Source organism: Vanessa cardui, chromosome 22, assembly GCF_905220365.1.
Source record: "Vanessa cardui chromosome 22, ilVanCard2.1, whole genome shotgun sequence".
In the NCBI taxonomy this organism is placed as follows: Eukaryota; Metazoa; Arthropoda; class Insecta; order Lepidoptera; family Nymphalidae; genus Vanessa; species Vanessa cardui.
The window spans coordinates 8,630,510-8,649,669 of record NC_061144.1 but is presented as its reverse complement, the minus strand read 5'-3'; the positions used below and the strand labels follow the sequence as shown (position 1 = coordinate 8,649,669).

The 19,160-nt window shown below is 32.4% G+C and overlaps 2 protein-coding genes across 2 annotated transcripts in view; one reads left to right on the top strand and one right to left on the bottom strand.

The window, feature by feature from the left end:
* Positions 1-19,160, bottom strand: part of LOC124539333 (protein Wnt-5b-like) — a 63,714-nt gene that overhangs the window by 36,809 nt on the left and 7,745 nt on the right. The window lies entirely within an intron of this gene.
* LOC124539330 lies at positions 6,143-12,118 on the top strand. Its single transcript, XM_047116693.1, has 4 exons — positions 6,143-6,496; positions 6,893-6,978; positions 9,751-9,864; positions 11,971-12,118. The coding sequence occupies exons 1-4, from the start codon at positions 6,298-6,300 to the stop codon at positions 12,097-12,099; spliced, it is 528 nt and encodes a 175-aa protein (XP_046972649.1). The 5' UTR covers positions 6,143-6,297; the 3' UTR covers positions 12,100-12,118.

The following is a 19,160-nucleotide window of genomic DNA, read 5'->3' as shown; positions in this document are numbered from 1 at the left end:
CTTGAGGTTGCGAATTGTTTTCTGGGCTGTTGTAGGTTTGGTGAGGTCGATTCTTGTCTTTTACGCTTTTCAATGCTTGATGTACCTTCACTTTCTTTCACAATAAGCTTATCATACTTTATGACTGCAAAGTTGCCTCTATTCCTTTCTTGAACCAGTTTCGCTTGTAGTTTCCTCCTTTTCATTAAAACGTCCTTAGGGTAATCTTCGGAAATGTATCCATCTTTAAATTTCCTTTTATTTAACATTAATTCATTTTTTTTCCAGCCATTAATAAAAGATATGCGAATGGGTCTTGCTTTTTCTTGCTTTTTTCCTATTCTGTGTATGACGTCGATGTCTCTATTCTCCAGTGAAATGTTCAGATCCTTTTTTATTTTTTCAATGGTTGATGTCATAAGCTCCACTGACGATTCCTCGTTTTCTTTTAAACCATGAATAATAATATTATTTTTTCGTTTTATTTTTTCCATATTTGCTAATTTTTCTCTTAAGTTATTGTTTTCAGCTCTAAGTTCTTTTATTTCACTTATTAACGGTAGAAGTTTATCATCCATCTTCGATACAATTTCTTTAGTTTGGTTGGTCATTTCTATTTTCATTCTTTCAAACAAGTCTTGTATGAGTTGTGCATTCTCCATGGTGGTATTAGTGTGCGGAACGGAACGTGCAAATGGATAAGTTAGTCGGCAATATATATGTATGTATCTTAGATCTTCACTCTGTCCGTAGTGGCAATTTACTAATGGCCGGTGATCTCAAATTATATTTATGTTAGTTATACTGAACTTTTAGTTTTATTTTTAATCTTAGTTATACTGAAGCATTTTTCTTAATAGGATAACGATACTTTTTAATAAATTTTTGTTTTGAATATCATAAATAAAAATTAGAAAATATATCAGTATATTAGAGCCGGTCGGAATCGACCTCGGTTCAACCGGCTATTTACGATCTTCCTGACCATTAAACCAAATAAGCATTACATCAAGCAATGAAATTTTTCAAACCAATCTAACCGGTATTAGTGACTTTGAAGGTAGTTCAATCAGGATATTTTTGACCACCTTCAATTTTTTAACATTTTTTTATCAACTCCTAATTTTAAGTAACAAATATTTATTTGTTTGATGTAGTTTATTGTTAAGTTCACTCTCACTAGTGTTTATTATTTGTCCGTATTTTTTTTTTGTTTTGAAAGGTCACTAATTATAACGATTTTAATTTGTTCTTTTAATTTCAATTTTTATAATGTTTGTCGTCACATATATGATCACTTCTTTTCTTCACTTCCTTTGAATATTCAGTTTAGATAACGTTTCAGCACACGATTTATTTATAGATATGTCTTTTACATACAGTAACAATCACTATTTCGCATTTATGTAATTTTAAAAATTTATTCTTTGCGGATCGACTACTGTAGTCTCTGCGGGCAGCGCCCTCTCTATTTTTGCTTAGCAATTATTTATTGCAACGAACACGCATAAAAAAAAATAAAAATAAAAAAATATTTATTTTCTTTAAGAAGTTTGTACTTAAATATAAAGTTGTTGGAGTCTCCTTTTAAGCATATGAAAAGCCGGTGCCAGGAAAATGCGCTCTTCCATATCACGAATTAGGTACAAGTATACAAGATATTTAAGGTACAACAATAATAAAGAAACAATATAAAAAGGTAATAATAAGAGAAGTAATTACCAAAAAGGAACCAAATGTGGGATTAATATGTATGTGTATGCGTGTACGTGGGCATTTATGTGTGTGTGTGTGTGTGTGTGTGTTTATGCGCGCGCGCGCGTGTGTGTTTGTGTGTGTGTGTTAATGCGCGTGTGTGTGAGTGTGTGTGTGTGTGAGTTGTATGTGTATGTTATACTGTTGTATAAATATTTTGACTTTATTTACTGCTACTAGTACTACCTTACTCCCGTTCCGTCCAGTTTCTCGCAAAACTTGTATTTACCAAAAAATATCGAAATACATAAGGATAAAAGTAATCCTTACATACGACGTGCGACGTATATTGAATCGTATTCTGACGCGTTATAGCTAATGTCATAAGTACAATAAAAAGTATAATAAAATAATAAAAATAAATATTACTGGATCGGAACGGAATTGGGCATCTAAAGTATTTTATTTATCGCCCCAAGAAGCTGAGAACACTTGAATGGTGTGTTACTTTTTTTATTGTGAAGATCTCTTAAGAGTAGCTTACACCTTATATTGAATGAATGAACGGATTAATCAAAATTTTATTCATTCAAAAAACAACAAGAACTTCATTATTAGAATATGGAAGTTGAATTATATTTTAATAACTGAGCCTAATAATTAAAATCTACAAGCCGCCTGATTCTTGTCTTCCTTTATAATGTATTACGTTTCTTCACAGGCTCTGTTGACATACTATTTTGTTAACGGGTAACACCACTTCTTAAATGATGTTTCTATATTTCTTTTTATTAAAGATAACATGCTGCCTAATGTGCAATTATTTTAAATATTTTAAAGTCAAGAGAAAGGAACGTTATATGTATATATTTATAATAACATCATGATATTTGTTTAAGATTGTAGTCGTGTTATTCCTAATTTGAAGGGTCAGAAATTATACTCTGTCGGAAATAGTCGAGCCCGAGTTTTTCCCTCACCATCACGGTTTAAGTCGGGCATCAAACTACTACAGCATACAGGTAATATTTTTAATAAACTTACAAAATATAAATAAGACAAAAGTGTGCAAATGTGACGAAATTAAAGAAGACAATACATTATATGTATTTTTAGAGCCAGAACTAGAAAGTAGGCTAACCTCTAAAACAAATATCTTTAATTTACAATAACAATCAATCTACCACAAAAATCATTAACATTTTTTTTTAAAGATAATTTGTATGACATGTTATTTGTTATAATGTCCTATGCCAACCGGTTGCCTGGAAGAGATCGCTCTCCTAGCGATAAGGCCGCCGATTGTATACTCTATAACATTGTTTTTTTTTTCTGTTTTAAAATTTTATGTACTTTCCTTGGTGTACAATAAAGTATATTTCATGATGCAGATGTTGCTTGTACATTATACACTATTCCAACATACTATATACTATTCCAACAGTATATTAATTCTGATTTATAACTGTCTTATTAACAGCTCTATATAATTTAATTTCAAGCGGCGTAGAACAGCCCATTACAATAGTAGAGTTTTTCTAATGAGGCCCTTTCAAAGGGTGGGAGCCGGTTTGGCTTTTTGATTAGTTCAAAAGCTTTAATTTGTTAAGAAAAGGATATAAATAAAACCGAATTCGAATTGAATTGTTGTGTTTCTTTTGTATTTAGATAAGACGCGGTAAAAATTAAATACCAATGAAAGAATAGCTTAATGTTTTTAAAGTTATACTTCTTTAGCGTGTTATGAAAAACATATGAGAGTAAGTTCATATGATGAGGTGATGACTTCTGAATAATATTTAAGCTTTTTCCTCTTTTTCTTCTTCTTACAAGCCCTTCTGGGTAGGCACCGCCAATTATATTTCGACACCAAAAATGTATACTAAGCGAACTCGAGAGTATGCGCACACTCCGCTGATAATTGTGAAAACAATCGATTCTAATTACGCTAATTTATACAGTTATATAAAATTTGTAATTTTATTAATATTGTATATTTATTCACGATTTTTTTAATACGTATTCTAAGCAAATTGTCACAAGAAAAAGATTTTCACTAAAATTCGAATTAGCATAGTATGCATTGTTGGTGTCGATTTGTATTTTATTTACAAGGCATTCAATCATCAGAAATCAGAGTTAGAATGCCAGTTACTGATAGTGTCGCTGAATACTCTATGACGTCACATTCCTATATACATAATTAAGAATACTACATAACATATACATACATGCTATTTAGTCTTTAATTATTTTTGGTTTTTAATGGTTATTGATTGTTTTTTTTCTAGCAGCGTGTATCCAAATTAAGATTTATGGCTTTATCTATAGAGAAGGATTATAAACAACTCTCTATCTTCTTCTCTCAAATGGCTAATCAAGTATGTCTGAAAGAGAGAAATCACAGTTCAAATGTATACCTGCTTAACAACATTGATATTTCCATTCCTCACGCTTCATCATTTTTTTACAGTAATAAGGTAACATTCATACTTTGTGGTAGGGCTTTGTGCAAGCCCGTCTGGGTAGGCAGCACCCACTCATCAGTTATTCTACCGACAAATAACAGTACTCAGTATTGTTGTGTTCCGGTTTGAAGGGTGAGTGAGCCAGTTCAACTATAAGCACAAGGGACATAACATCTTAGTTCCCAAGGTTGGTGGCACATTGACGATGTAAGGAATAGTTAACATTTCTTACAGCGTCATTGTCTATGGGTGGTGGTGACCACTTACCATCAGGTGGCCCATATGCTCGTCCGCCAATCTATACCATAAAAAAATCATTCATATATATTCTCATGTCTAATTAAGTATAGAATGGGTAGAATGTAAAATTAATTAGTCGGCACTGATACATCCATGATAGTAAACATAACTATTTATTGGACCAAACCGCGGTTTGAACCAAGAACGCTATATATATCATATAAGCTAGCTTATGGCCTTTAATGTATAAACGCCTTATTAAGGTCCCACAATGAACTAATATCAAATGTCATCACACTTACTTCACGGGTAGTCATCAGCGAAATACCGCTAAATACATTAATTAATTAGTCTCTCAGAAAGATTAAGAAATCTTAGAAACTATAACACCTACAAATTAAAATTGTAGGTGTAGTAGTAGGAGGTTCTCCTTAAAGGGCGGTAGACATTTTCTCAAAACACCAAACACTATACCCCTAAGAAGTAAAACGGGGATTGGTTGTTTTTGTTTTATAAATTTCGCGAGGGAAAAGCAGCCGTTTCAGTTAGTTAAATAATAAACGGCAAGCATACTTGACGGTAGACCGTGATCAATAAATAGTGCTGTTGCGTCCCGGTTTGAAGGATGAGTGAGCCAGTGTAACGACACGCCGACTCATCAGTGTCGGTCGGTCGGTGTATGGTTATACACAAGGACCACTATCTTAGTTTCCAAGGCTGTTTATTATTGAGTAGTATATATGTAGCTTTATACATTTTATTTGAATATGTAAACGCCATATTGTAAAACGTATATGTATTATCTATATAAAATACCTATATATTATTTTGTGTCTAGATAATAATAATAAATTGCCACAAACACCACACTTACCGTCTGTTTTTATCAATTGTTTTATCAGTTCAGTGTTTTGATTTAAATTACTAATAAACATAATTGTTACAAAACGAAATATTATATAAAACTTAGCTCTTTAAGAAGAACAGTCAGAGTAAGAATACCTACGTCAGTTTTCAATGAATTCCTTTATCAAGTCTTAATCTCATAGTACCTTTTGAATCTAAACATCAAATCATTACAACGCAATTCTCAATCGGTAAAGCAGAATATCGCTCATACTGAGTATACGAAAATAGATCTTAAGGTGACGAACCTTTTCTTACCCCGACTGTACATCTATTTATTTTTATGCATCTGTAATAGGTTCACCACGCCACATCAAGATAGGTATACTAGCCATCGTTTGTCCGACTGATGGACTAGAAATTGTCTTAGACATTTGGGTAGGACCACCCACTTAATAAATATTCTACGTCGAAAAACTAGTAACTACTGATATTCTTGATAGTTCTAATCTACATTCCGAATCGGTGGTAGCTTCACTGAATTAGCTATATTGAGTGAAGCTACCACTTTGTCAGACTTTTAATGATTCAAAAATTGTTAAACTCTGCTTGATTAAAGTATATTATGATTTTGATTTTAAATAACCATCCAGTTCGATGTTTCCACTGGCATTCGCAGAACACATTGCCAAAGTTCCACAATCAGTTGAATAGTTTTAGGACGAATACAGGATATTAAATTAGATTTATTTAGAAGATAATGATACAAAATACAAATGATAGTCAATCGTAAGACTTCCTTACTCAATATGTGTTCAATTACAAACGATAGCTCAATTTAATCGTATCTTCACTATTACGTGACACTTCTTTTTAATTATTATCTGATAAGAGCATAAATATTATCGTTACTCGATATTGGTCTGTTTCTGTAATTAATTATATGATTATTAGCATTCATTAATTTCGTTATGTCTGAAATGTTAATAATTTAGTCTGTTTAAATTATTTTGCTACAGTAAAACAAAACGAACGCATCAAAAAAGGTTTATTATGAAAAGAGGTTATTATGAAAAAGATAATAATTCTTTTTTATTTTTTTCGCGTGTGCTTGTCCAGTCAGCCAGTGACGGATTTGAAAGAGGACGTTTCGTATTTATCGGAGATAAAAGATGACGAAATCAATTTTATTGGTGGTGGTGAAATATTGAGTGGCTCGCTATTTAAGACTGTACAAAAATATTACTGTCGAGCAGAAATCGAAGGAGGTAAGTTAAATTTTATTTTAATATCGAATGACTGGAAGAGTTGATATCACTTTTTTTATTATTATTTCTCTGGTAAAGAACTAAATTTGCCTGCCAGACTCTACATGTTGTTTTTTTTTTAAATAATAGAAATATATATGTATATATTATGTCTTTTGCTAATTTTGTTTATAAAAATATGCTCTGTCTCCTTTTAAATATATTAGCAAAATAAATTCACTTTACAATATTGCGTTATAAATTTATTGTAATAACGACAATTTACATACCGTATATATTCGTGCTTTTTCTTCAGCCTAAAGGGAAATTATCAATTACATTAAAACATTTGTAAAAAAGTAAAATGTAAATATTTAATGCCGTTTGTTTTTATATTTTCTTTTCGATAACTTACAGAATCCGACTTTCTACTATTTGGAACGAGAGCTTGGACTTTTCCCGCGCAAGACGTAACTCTCAATCTGAGTTATCCTTCGGAAAATGTAAGTATTGTTAATTAAATTTGAGTTTGAATAATCTTAGTTAATTATAATATTAGGACAAACCTAGTTGGACATCTATATTCTATATTAATATTACTAGCTGTGCCCGCTGCCTTGTACGCGATTGAATTTAACAAAAAAAATATTATTGTGAGTATAACTTAGTTACTCCTTATTATATCAGTTATCTACCAGTGAAAATACCGTCAAAATCGGTCCAGCTGTTCCAGACATTAGCCGGAACAAACAGACGGACAGACAAAAATTGAAAAAAATGTTATTTTGCTATATGTGGCGTGTATAAATACATATGCATTGAGTAAAAAATATTTATTGAATCTATAGATAAATGTGAAAGTAACTGTCTGTTTGTCTGTTTGACGCTCTTTCACGAACATAATATTATGATGCACTGTGTGCGCAAACACAGATGCTGTCTCTTCTGAAGAGAGATCTCTTCACTCTCATAGCCCGATAACACACTAAATCTGACATGATCGAAAATATTTTAACTGCTATACCAACAGAATTACATGTTATCCGGAGCAAAGGAGAATTTCGCAACAGAAAAACAGTTTTTTTTTATTTATTATAAAAAGTTTTTACAAAAACTTGAGTACTTGCTAAGTACTCTTTGACATGAAAATTTTGATGATTTTTCTAGAGTATTTTAGTGGGTTAAACAGGTATCAAAACCATTGTTCAGGAAATCCCGTTACTATTGTGTGCTTTGCCCCACGCCTTAGTTGATTTAAATTTGTAAAATACAAGACTGTATATGCCTGTTTTATGATTTTTTTAATGTTGAAAAAGAGTAACTACTGAGTTTCTTGCCGTTTCTTCTCGGTGGAATCTTTCCAAACCGGTGGTAGCTTCACTTAATCGTTAAATGACGATTCAAAAGTGCTTGTAAAAGCCCACTTGAATAAAGTTTATTTTGATTTTGATTTTTTTCCACATTTCCATTATTGATTATAAACTTCCAAAATAAACAGACTAACGGAAACACATTAATAATAGGACAGGCGTTTGGACCACTCGATGTTAAAGTGTTACTCACTCACCCTCCAAACTAAAAATTGTTTCTAAAAACAAATACAAACTTTTTAGAGGTAAAATATCTGTTCACTGACTTATAGAGACGGACTTGCACAAAGCCTTACTTGTACCCAAAGTCACCAATGGATAATCAGAGATACTATTAAAAACTATCTTTACCACGATGTGACAATGTCTTAATTCTATACGATTACAGCATATATTAAGTACAGAAAATAAATCTTGGAACATGGAATTAAATAACGTAAGGTATCTGACAAGTGATGATGATTATTTTGATATAAGATGTAATGCCAGATAAATTATTTTTGAAACTGTAATTATTACTTATCTATGATTTGCCTAAGGCTGAACACAGTTATATTCTTACAATTAAATGTCAAGGCTGCATAGTGGAATACCTTTGCCTTTTCAAAGAAGAAATAATTTATATATCTGTGGGGTCACGAATCCGCCTCCATATTAAATTATCGTGCATTAACAAACATAATCGAATTTGTACTTTTTGTCGTCTTTATTCTTACATTAGTCAAATCACGCACACTAAGTCATCTCGTGAGAGTTGTTACTTATGATGTAATATAATCTATATTCATGTTTTTTTTAATCTTATTTATTTTGGGACTTTTGTCCAGCATAGGTACGTCAGTCCGATTGTACCCTTTTCCTTTGGTTTTGACATTATTTAATATTAATTTATATTAAGTAGAACTCCAGGAGCATTCTAGCAGATTCTGACGAAGGATCTGCCAGAATATTTTGAAAAAATCTAAGATTGAATTAATATACATTTAAACTACATAAAAGTAACTTTCTCTCTTTCTGAGTCTTGTCACATTCCATCGACAAATGACATAGGTCTTCAAAACTTCCACACTTACTACTTTTACACTTTCCACGTCTACAACAACAACAGCCTGTAAATTCCCACTGCTGGGCAAAAGGCCTCCTCTCCCTTTGAGGAGAAGGTTTTTGGAACATATTCCACCACGCTGTTCCAATGGAATACACATGTGGCAGAATTTCTATAAAATTTGTCACATGCAGGTTTCCTCACGATGTTTCCCTTCACCGCTGAGCACGAGATGAATTATAAAGACAAATTAAGCACATGAATCAGTGGTGCTTGCCTGGGTTTGAACCCGCAATCATCGGTTAAGATGCTCGCGTTCTAACCACTGGGCCATCTCGACTCTCTGTCTGTCTGTCTGTCGCTTTTTCACGAACCAATGAACCGAATTTGATTGAATTAGGTGTCAAGTAAACATGATCTCCAAGGAAGGACATAGTCCTACCTCTTTTGCCTAACACATATCAACACAGCTAAAATGCGAGCGGATCCATGGGCGACGACTAGAATAATATAAAATGTTATTTGTTTATTATTACGATATTTTATTGACATTGACATATATATTCTTTTTTTTTTATGGTATAGGTTGGCGAATGAGCATATGGGCCACCTGATGGTAAGTGGTCATCATCACCCATAGACAATGACGCTGTAAGATTATTAACTATTCCTTACATCGTCAATGTGCCACCAACCTTGGGAACTAAGATGTTATGTCCCTTGTGTCTGTAGTTACACGATACTGAGTACTGTTATTTGGCGGTAAAATAACTGATGAGTGGGTGGTACCTAATCAGACGGGCTTGCACAAAGCCCTACCACCAAGATATTGTTCTTAACAATTCGATGTCATATTTTAGCACAGATACGACGCGACCGAGGACTTTGGGTACATTCTGACAAAACTTAAAGTCATTGTAAGACACGACGGAGTGTCTAGCAAAGGCTATATAACTGAAGGTGGAATGTTACAGGTAACGTATTCATAATAATAGACTATTTGACTGGTTTTTAAAATCCATTTTATATTATTTAAGGAATCCAGTAAAAGTTGTGTTTTTATCTTCTAGTACAAATTTGTCGAAAAATATCATATTAAAAATTCCATATTTAAATAGAGCGCAAAAACGCTACTTGGAAAATATGGCGCTGCAATGGGGTCGGTGACGTCACTTTGCTGTTTTTTAATCTGTGGTACATATCGTAGAAAAGCAAAGTTTACAAGAAAGTGACTTCATCATAAGCCCGGCCAATCAGGAGTGTTTTGTGTCACGTGACAAACGTTTGAAAATTTGCATTTTTATTTATGGATTTTTGAATAAATTAAGTATTATTTTCAACTTTTGTTAGTGAATAACCATTTTTAAACTCATAATATACACTGACTACAATAATTCATAATTTATTTTTCGCATTGTCAAGTAGCCTATTCAATTTACATCGATTAGTATTACAACAACAGCCTGTTAATTTCCCACTGCTGGGCTAAGGCCTCTTCTCCCTGGGTTTGGAACATATATCCACCACACTCTTCCAGTGCGGGTTGATGCAATACACATGTGGCAACATTTCTATTAAATTAGAAACATGCAGGTTTCCTCAAATTAAGCACATGAATATTAAGTGGGGTTTGTCTAATATGAGATGCACGCGTTCTAACCACTGGGCCATCTCTGATCTTCTATTAATATAAATAGTACTCTACTAACTACGCTTAATGTAAATAAAACATTAGTAATATTTTTAAGATGTCCTAGTACCTGCACATTTTCGAGATGACCCTTTGGTTTGATTTAATTGTCTTTAGACATCATATAATCACTGAAAACGAGGGTAACAGATTAAATATATATTGTTGGAATAAACAAGCAACGTCTGCGTCAAGTCACACAGCTTCCCTTAAAAAAAGGCGGGAGATTCGTGGCTGACACATTGAGATGGCGAATATAATTATTACGGTGTAATGTGATTATTGATGGTTATTTGTGTTGTAGACTAAATGTTTTTCTGTTGTATTCGATTGATTGCTATTTTAAATTAAAGTTAATTATTTTAGAGCTTAAAGTACTTCCTACTTCTGGATCTAAAAATATTATTTTTAAATCACTGCGAACACACACACCGTTTTCAACACGTATATTTTTATATATTTTAATTTCCCGCGCTTTTGCGATATGTGTCACTCGAGATGACAGATGCATAATTACACAGATAACAAATTTATATAAAATATATATTTAATTAACATTAATATGTTATTATAGATCTGTAAACACTGCACTTGTAATACTTGTTTCATAATCAATTAATCGAGCTCAGCGTTAAAGGGTTATTTGCTTTGTTTGCACAAATATGTAAACAACGCAAATGCCAAATACATTTTTCCATCGGGTTTTAGTCAAATAATAGAAACGGTTATTGTTGAAGATTCCATTTAAAATAAGAATATATTTTGGTATATTTATTTGCGTATTCAGTGTGGATAACACTTACGTTAATTAAATCAACTTAACCTATAACTGTCAACAAAATTTATAGGTTAATCCGTGAAGGAGCGACTATCTAAACTTACGAGTATGTATATTCTTGTAATGTCAAAGCAATAATCTCAAAGGAGAGAAATCATGTTTAAATAAACGCACGTTTGACGTTTATAAGATTACAAATGTTTAGTTCGATCAAAATGGACCAAGTGAGCCGAGATGGCCCTGTTATGTGGTTTGAACGCATGCATCTTAACCTATGATTGCGGATTCAAACCTAAACAAGCACCGTTGATTCATGTGCATAATTTGTGTTCATAATTTATCTCGTGCTCGGCGGTGAAGGAAAATATCGTGAGGAAACCTGCATGTGATATATCATAGAATTTCTGCCACATGTGCATTCTACCAACTCGCAATGGAACAGCGTAGGGGAATATTTTCCAAAAGGGAGAGGAGGCATTAACCTAGCAGTGGGAAATTTACAGGCTGTTATTGTTGGACCAAGTGAAGTGCCGCCTTTAGCTTCTCATCATGGCGGACGCAATTGACTTTGATTTCTGTGTTACCAGACTTGAATTTTAATTTTTTTTTCAGAGTCACATAAGCATGAAGTTCGTGTTCAACAACATTACAAGTGTATCGTACCAGTTCTCATTGCACGGAATGCAGAAGAACTTAGCAAACTACACGGATAACTTCACCTCATTGTTTCATTTATGTTAATAAAAATATTCAAACCGTCTTAATTTGTTTCTATTCAATTAAATTCTTAGTTTTATGGCTGTTAGATGTGTCGACAGGACACAGTTATTTCGCCAAAATCACGTGGGATGGAGACACGAATGAATGAGATTTATCGGTAAGGTTGATATTATAAACTCAATTAAATTTTGAAGATAAGTATAGTAGTAATTTTCTTGTTAAACCTAGGTTAAGACCTAGAACAACATGCTTTGTTTCTATGTGTTTGACATACTGCTATGAGTTATGACTGAAATATTTGAAAAACTGAATTGACAGGACACACGTTACAGAAGCTTCAAAAGTCGTTAAAGTACTACTGAGTTACTTTTAAGGTATAGGTATACTCCACGCAGTGGCGGATTTACAAATCTCCCGCTAGTAGGCAAGTAGGCTATTCAATTTTTGCCGCCCCTACTTTTTTTGCAACATTTATGATTTGTGTTCTATTGTCCTCATTACATCGGGTTTTCCCGTTATGTAGTGACAAGTATACGGATTATGGACGTAATGTGTATACATATAATTATAAGTTTTTTTTTTATTTCTGTAAATTAATAACAAATTTGGACTCTAAATCTGCCGCCCTAGGCCTACTTAGTCTATTGGTAAATCCTGACTGACTCTGACTGACTGACTCGACGTCTACATTTGGTTTTGTTTATTGTTCAACATACCTTAACATTGTATTTGAAATCTAACCATTATTCTTTAATTTTATGTTGTACCTATTCTATAGCTTAATGTAAATTGAATGTATAATGTAAATCGTGAACAAAACATTCTTTACTCCAGTAGGTTTTATGAGCGCTATGAATGAATGAGTGAATCGTTATTTAAATTAATATTTATAAATAATCCATCAAATATTAAACAAAACAAGTTAATTTTAATAATATTTATAATACAAAAGTAAGTATTTTATAGGCTTTAATAATATAATAACAGACATTTTTCGATGAATTAAGCAAAACAAATATTATTTTATACATAAACAATAAAATATCAGTAATTCATTTTGAATTAAATGTTACATTGACTTATATTTAAAAAGAATAATTAATTGAATATTGACATTAATCTTACGATAACATAGAATTAGAAAGATAAAAAATACTTACCTAGTACCTTTCATACAAGAAATGTCTGTTATTGCTAGTAGTCTTGTAATAAATTCGATTTTTAAGATTATAAACTTTGTAATTTTTACCATTATTGTAATGCCAATGCTCTACCGAACTTGGCAAATAAGATATCAAGTCTTTTGTGTCTGTATTTACACTGGCCCACTCAGAATTTAAATCGGAACACACCTGAACTAAGTTTTATTGCTTGGCGTTGAAAACAACGCGAAGAAATCTGTACTTCAGATAAAACAATACCAAATATTGTGTAGTAAGTTCATCTTTCTTAATAAAATATGTAAGGTAGATATAGATAGTCACCAATATTCATCAACAGCTCTAAGAAATATTAACCATTTCTTTCATTACCAAAACCCTCACTAACCTTAGGAACTAAAATTATGTTCCTTGAGTGCACTGATTTATTCTAAAGTCCAGGATATTTCTGATAATGCAACTTTTATTAACTCGGAAAGAAAATTCAACCTGTCCTAAGTTTCTAATGATCTTGCTGTTTTATGAGATATCCAGTAGATTGGCGAAAGGTTTGATAAATATAACACTTATAGACCGGGAGACGATAATGACAAAATATTTGGTCATTTGTACCAGTATGGCGGTTCTTCAGGGGTCACGTAAAGGCAAAAAGGAAAATGATGGCCGTAGCGCTTGCACCTGATGTCTGAAGTCTGATAATGCCATACCTGTGGCAGGCTATCTATTTTCGACTGTCTGAAAATACAAGCATTTTTGTGGAACAAATCGTTCGACACTCGTTATTTTTCCGACGCGTTCGATTAACGCCCACGCGATCGCGACAACTACGACTAGACCCCTGAAGAACCGCCATACTGGTACAAATGACCAAATATTTTGTCATTATCATCTCCCGGTCTATTATACAGTTATTGTACCCTTCCCATTAATATTAATATCATGATCCTTTACCCAAAGGTTGCCTGGAAGAGATCGCTGCTTAGCGATAAGGCCGCCTGTTGCACCTCATGCAACTTTTATGTAACTAAAATGTTATTTTTTAGTTGTAAGATTGGGTGCAATAAAGAATAAATAAATAAATAAATAAATATACAGTCTTGTTTGTATGCTTGTTCGAAATAATTGTGAGTTCAGAGTGAGTTCGACCCAAAGTTTTAAATGATTCTAAAACTAATAGTATTCTCATCACTTTTGTACAATTTATTTGATTAAAATCAATGCTCATTTCCTCCTTATGTTTTTATCAAAAATATATTTTTAATCTGTTTGCGTAATCAAACAATATACATCGTATATATGTACTTATGGTAATCAACGTTATCTTAAATATGAAATTAGATCATAATCTGTGATAAATGATTTTAAATGAGTATAATTGTTTTTTTTTTTTAATAAATTTGTTATGTTGGCTAGTATAGTTCATACATTCGTGTTTATTATTACATAGCGCCACCTGAGCGCTAGTCTAGAGTCTAGACGTGTAATAAAACCTAAGTACGACATTACTGGTCGATACTACTTTCGGGAGATTACTCGAAAACGTTTGCACCTGCCTTATAATTAATTAGCGGCAGAGCGTTGAGAGATTCGGTGGTTCGGCTTTTTAATATTTATTTCGATTTTAGTTTTTTTTTTTTTTTTAATAGAAACTTCTTTTCGCGGTCATGTTTCAAGGGTTTTTCGATTTTAGTTTTTTTTTTTTTAAATAGAAACTTCTTGGAGATGTTTCAAGCTTATATTATTTATGTAGTAAACAGTGTTGCACTGACTGAAATAACGAGGCGACTGAATTACTTTAGTAGCGTGGCACTCACCAAATGCCATACTACTTTTCTACTTACTACTGATGGTATAATCCTACTAGTCCTACTAATCCTACTATAATATTATAAATGCGAAAGTTTGTGAGTATAGATGTATGTATGTTTGTTAATCTTTCATGAACAAACTACTGGACGGATTTGGATAAAATTTTACAGTAATATAGGTTATACATAAGAGTAACACATAGGCTACAATGTATAATGTAATGTAATTTGGTCATAATATAACGATACATAATAAGTGGGGTAGGTCGTTAGCTTTTTGGGTAACACGTAACAAATGACCTCCTTAAACGCGAGGGAAGCCGCAGGCGACAACTAGTATTTTATAATAAAGTAACAGCCTGTAAATTTCCCACTGCTGGGAGAAGGCCTCCTCTTCCATTAAGCAGAGGGTGTGGAACATAATTCCACCGCGCTGTTCCAATGCGGGTTGGTGGAATGCACATGTGGCAGAATTTAAATGAAATTAGACACATGCAGGTTTCCTAACGATGTTTTCCCTCACCGCCGAACACGAAATGAATTATAAACACAAATTAAGCACATATATATAGTGGTGCTTGCCTGGGTTTGAACCCACTGGGCCATCTCGCCTCTTAATAAAGTTAATTAAAAAATTATGTGCCTAAATTGGAAACGGCGTTTTTTAGATTATAATCCACGTGTTCTATAGTGCTAGCTTATCTGTTCCTAGGATATTCGTATCTTGGATATCGTAATGTAGTATAGCCGCTTCGGCCCGGCTTAGTCATCGAAATGGATAAATACAGATCGATGTCAATACCACAGACAAAACGCGAAACGTCAACAATATGACTCAACGGTTCATTTGGCATTGTTTAGTTTCATTTTATTAAGGCACAGAGTATATACAATACATTAAATCAAATAAATAATGCCAATTAAAAAAAAAAACTAAAATATGGAATTGTATTAGTAGTTTCCGCGGCTTCACCCGCCTCTGTATACAATGTCCTTTCCTGTGGCTCTGAACGTGTAAGCCGTTTAATTAAGGTGAGTAGTTAAGGTGTGACAATCAAACAAATATACAACTAATAATATTTAGACAACTTTACTAATCCGAACTCATATTATAAATGAGACAGTAACTCTGTGTGATACGCTTTTGATGGAAATGAATATGGTATGGAATACGTCATGAGTGTACACCATACGACCAATCCCTGACAAGCGTTCCAACTAGTTAATTAATAAATTTGAACTTTACATATTGAACTGAAATAAAAAATTAGTCAGTGTAGGCCACGTGTTCAAAGAAAAACTTGAAGTCCGGCGAAGAACTGCTGATTTTCAGTAAAGTAAAAGTAAAGTAAAGTAACTGCCTCTAAATTACCCACTGCTGAGATAAGGCCTCCTCTTCCGTTAAGGAGAGGGTTTGGAACATATTAAACCACGCTGTTCCAATGCGGGTTGGTGGAATGCACATGTGGCAGAATTTCGCTGAATTAGACACATGCAGGTTTTCTCGTGATGTTTTCCTTCACCGTCGAGCACGAGATAGATTATTAACACAAATTAAGCAGATACGTATATATATAGTGGTGCTTGTCTGGGTTTGAACCCGCAATCATTGGTTAAGATGCACGCGTTCTAACAACTGGGCCATCTCAGCTCAGATTTTCAGTAAAAATATAAAATACAAAACGGCAAAATGTATTAAATTGAAATGTAAGAAAAGGCACGGGCTACTAGATGTAGAAAAATTAAACAAAAAAAAACATTTAAAACTGAAGACGTATCGTATGTCAAATGTACTCTATTCCAATGGAAACAGGAAAAAAGATAAATAAACAACTTTGACCTTCAATTTATATGACATTTGAGGTACACTAGTGAGGAGAAAATATTGAGTGAATGGGTAATGAATGCTTAGGAACGACGTATTTTATTGACTACTTAAGTACACTTTATATAAATAGCAGATAACATATTCAAATTTTATTTATTGATCTTAAATATTTTCAATTGACTTTATAAATCAATAATTTGTTTGGTTAAAGTACTTTAAGAAAACTTAAACATTTCTTTTGTCTAAACTTTGACAATATAAGAATGTATAATATAGTCTTTTTGCAAATATTTGAAAGCCGAGAGATATTTATTTTGCTATTAAGCTGCTCAGTAACTTAAGTTTGAATTGTTAGCTTAAGGCAAAGCTGAGTTACACTGTCATCGGCAAATAAAAATTTTTTATAATGCCTATTCAAATTTTATTGGCAATATCAAAATTTATAAACCAGAATCGCGGTATATTGTAGTAAAAAGAGATACAAGCTTTCAAAAGACTCGGACAGATGTTCAGAATTAACATCGAAATCCGGGCATTTTATAGTAAAATTTTAAATGTTATCATGACATTTAAATATTAAAATTATTAATTTCTGGATATTTACCATGTTTTTTTTTTATTTTTGTTTGGTGGAGCTCGATATTTTGACATTATCTACGACTGCCTTGTTCACGAGACTGAAGACTGTTCATTAAAACGTGGTAAATATCCCGAAATTAATAAAAAAAAATAACCATGTTAATTTAAAATCTTAGACATTTAAATAGTTTTATAAACGAAGAGATGGTCCAGTGGTAACGACGCTGTGATGGAACACAGGTTCAAACGCAGCCACTGAATTTTCATATGTTTAATTTGTGTTTATAATTCATCTCGTTCCCATGACGAACATATCCACTGATATGTGATATCTAATTTTAATAATATTCTGCCACATGGGTATCTACTAACGCGCATTGAAACATGAATGAACTTCAAACTTTCGCTCAAAGAAAGAGGAGCCTTAGCTCAGCAGTTGGACATTTTCAGGCTGTTATCTTTATATGGCACGTGTAACCAACAGCTGAAATAACTTACCTACTAAACCGGCAGGAGAGATCTCGTACCAACTTTACCAGACTTGTCACCAGGTGGCCTATACCTCATAATATTTAATGATCGCAATTAATTCGTATCTTAATGATAATGGCGCCTTATTTTAAGCACATAGCAAATTACCTCTTACGCTACACATATTTATTAATATATTAGATACCTAAATTAATGTTAAATTGTAAAAAAAAAAACTGAAAAACAGCTGAGGCAAAAAAAAGGAACTAATAATCGTGTTTTATATGAAATTACTTTTTTTGTTCCATTTGCTGTCGATTCGCTTGGCCCTTGGAGTAGTGGTGCAAAAAACTTCTTTAAAAGTATAGTAAGTAAGTATAGTAGTAAGTATAGTATAGTTTTAGTTCATATTTGTATATATTTAAGCAATGAATGTTATTAACGCTTATGTTAGTAAAAAAGATAAAAATGTCATATAAGTATATGACATTTTTTTAAACAAAGTTGCCATATTCAAAAATGCAAATACTAACAACGGACTAATGCAGTGTGATCCGCCACTAAAAATATTTACAACACTATAATAAGAAAATATAAAAACAGCTGCACAAATCATGACCGCTTCGAATAACGTTATAATTATTATTATTATAAAAAAATGTACTCCTAAATTAAACAAACCTATTAAATAATTTATACTATAATAAAATTGGAGTGTCTGTTTGTAATATTAAAATAGCCCCTTTTACTCATTGCGTTACGAACAAGGTCGCGGGCACAGCTAGTGTAGGTAATAAATATGCATTTAATATTTAAATTGAAATTTTTCATTAATACGGATACAACGATACTATCAGGATAATTTTACTTTTCCAATATACTTCCCAATTATACGCTGTGAATAAAACTCCGACACCATTTACACTGAAACTTAGAAACAATTAGCGTTGCATATTTTATACTAATTTTCGCTCGCGGATTCGCTAACGTTTCAGGGTGTTAGTTGGTGTTAGTGTATGTGTTAGGCAAAAAAATAGCTTTTCTTGGAGTTCAAGTTTGCATCAAACTAAATTTCATCAAATTGGAATCTGCGGTCGTTAAGAGTTACAGACAGACAGTCAAGAGTTACTTTCCCATTTATAATATATATATATATATATATATATATATATATATATATATATATATATATATATATATATTATAGATTAAAACTGATATTTATCACGTTATATT

Excerpts from the sequence above, each read along its gene's own strand:
- LOC124539330 (XM_047116693.1), top strand. The coding sequence starts at position 6,298 with ATGAAAAAGATAATAATTCTTTTTTATTTTTTTCGCGTGTGCTTGTCC. Across the intron at positions 6,497-6,892 it reads TCGAGCAGAAATCGAAGGAG|AATCCGACTTTCTACTATTT; the intron begins GTAAGTTAAATT and ends GATAACTTACAG. Across the intron at positions 9,865-11,970 it reads CTGAAGGTGGAATGTTACAG|AGTCACATAAGCATGAAGTT; the intron begins GTAACGTATTCA and ends TTTTTTTTTCAG.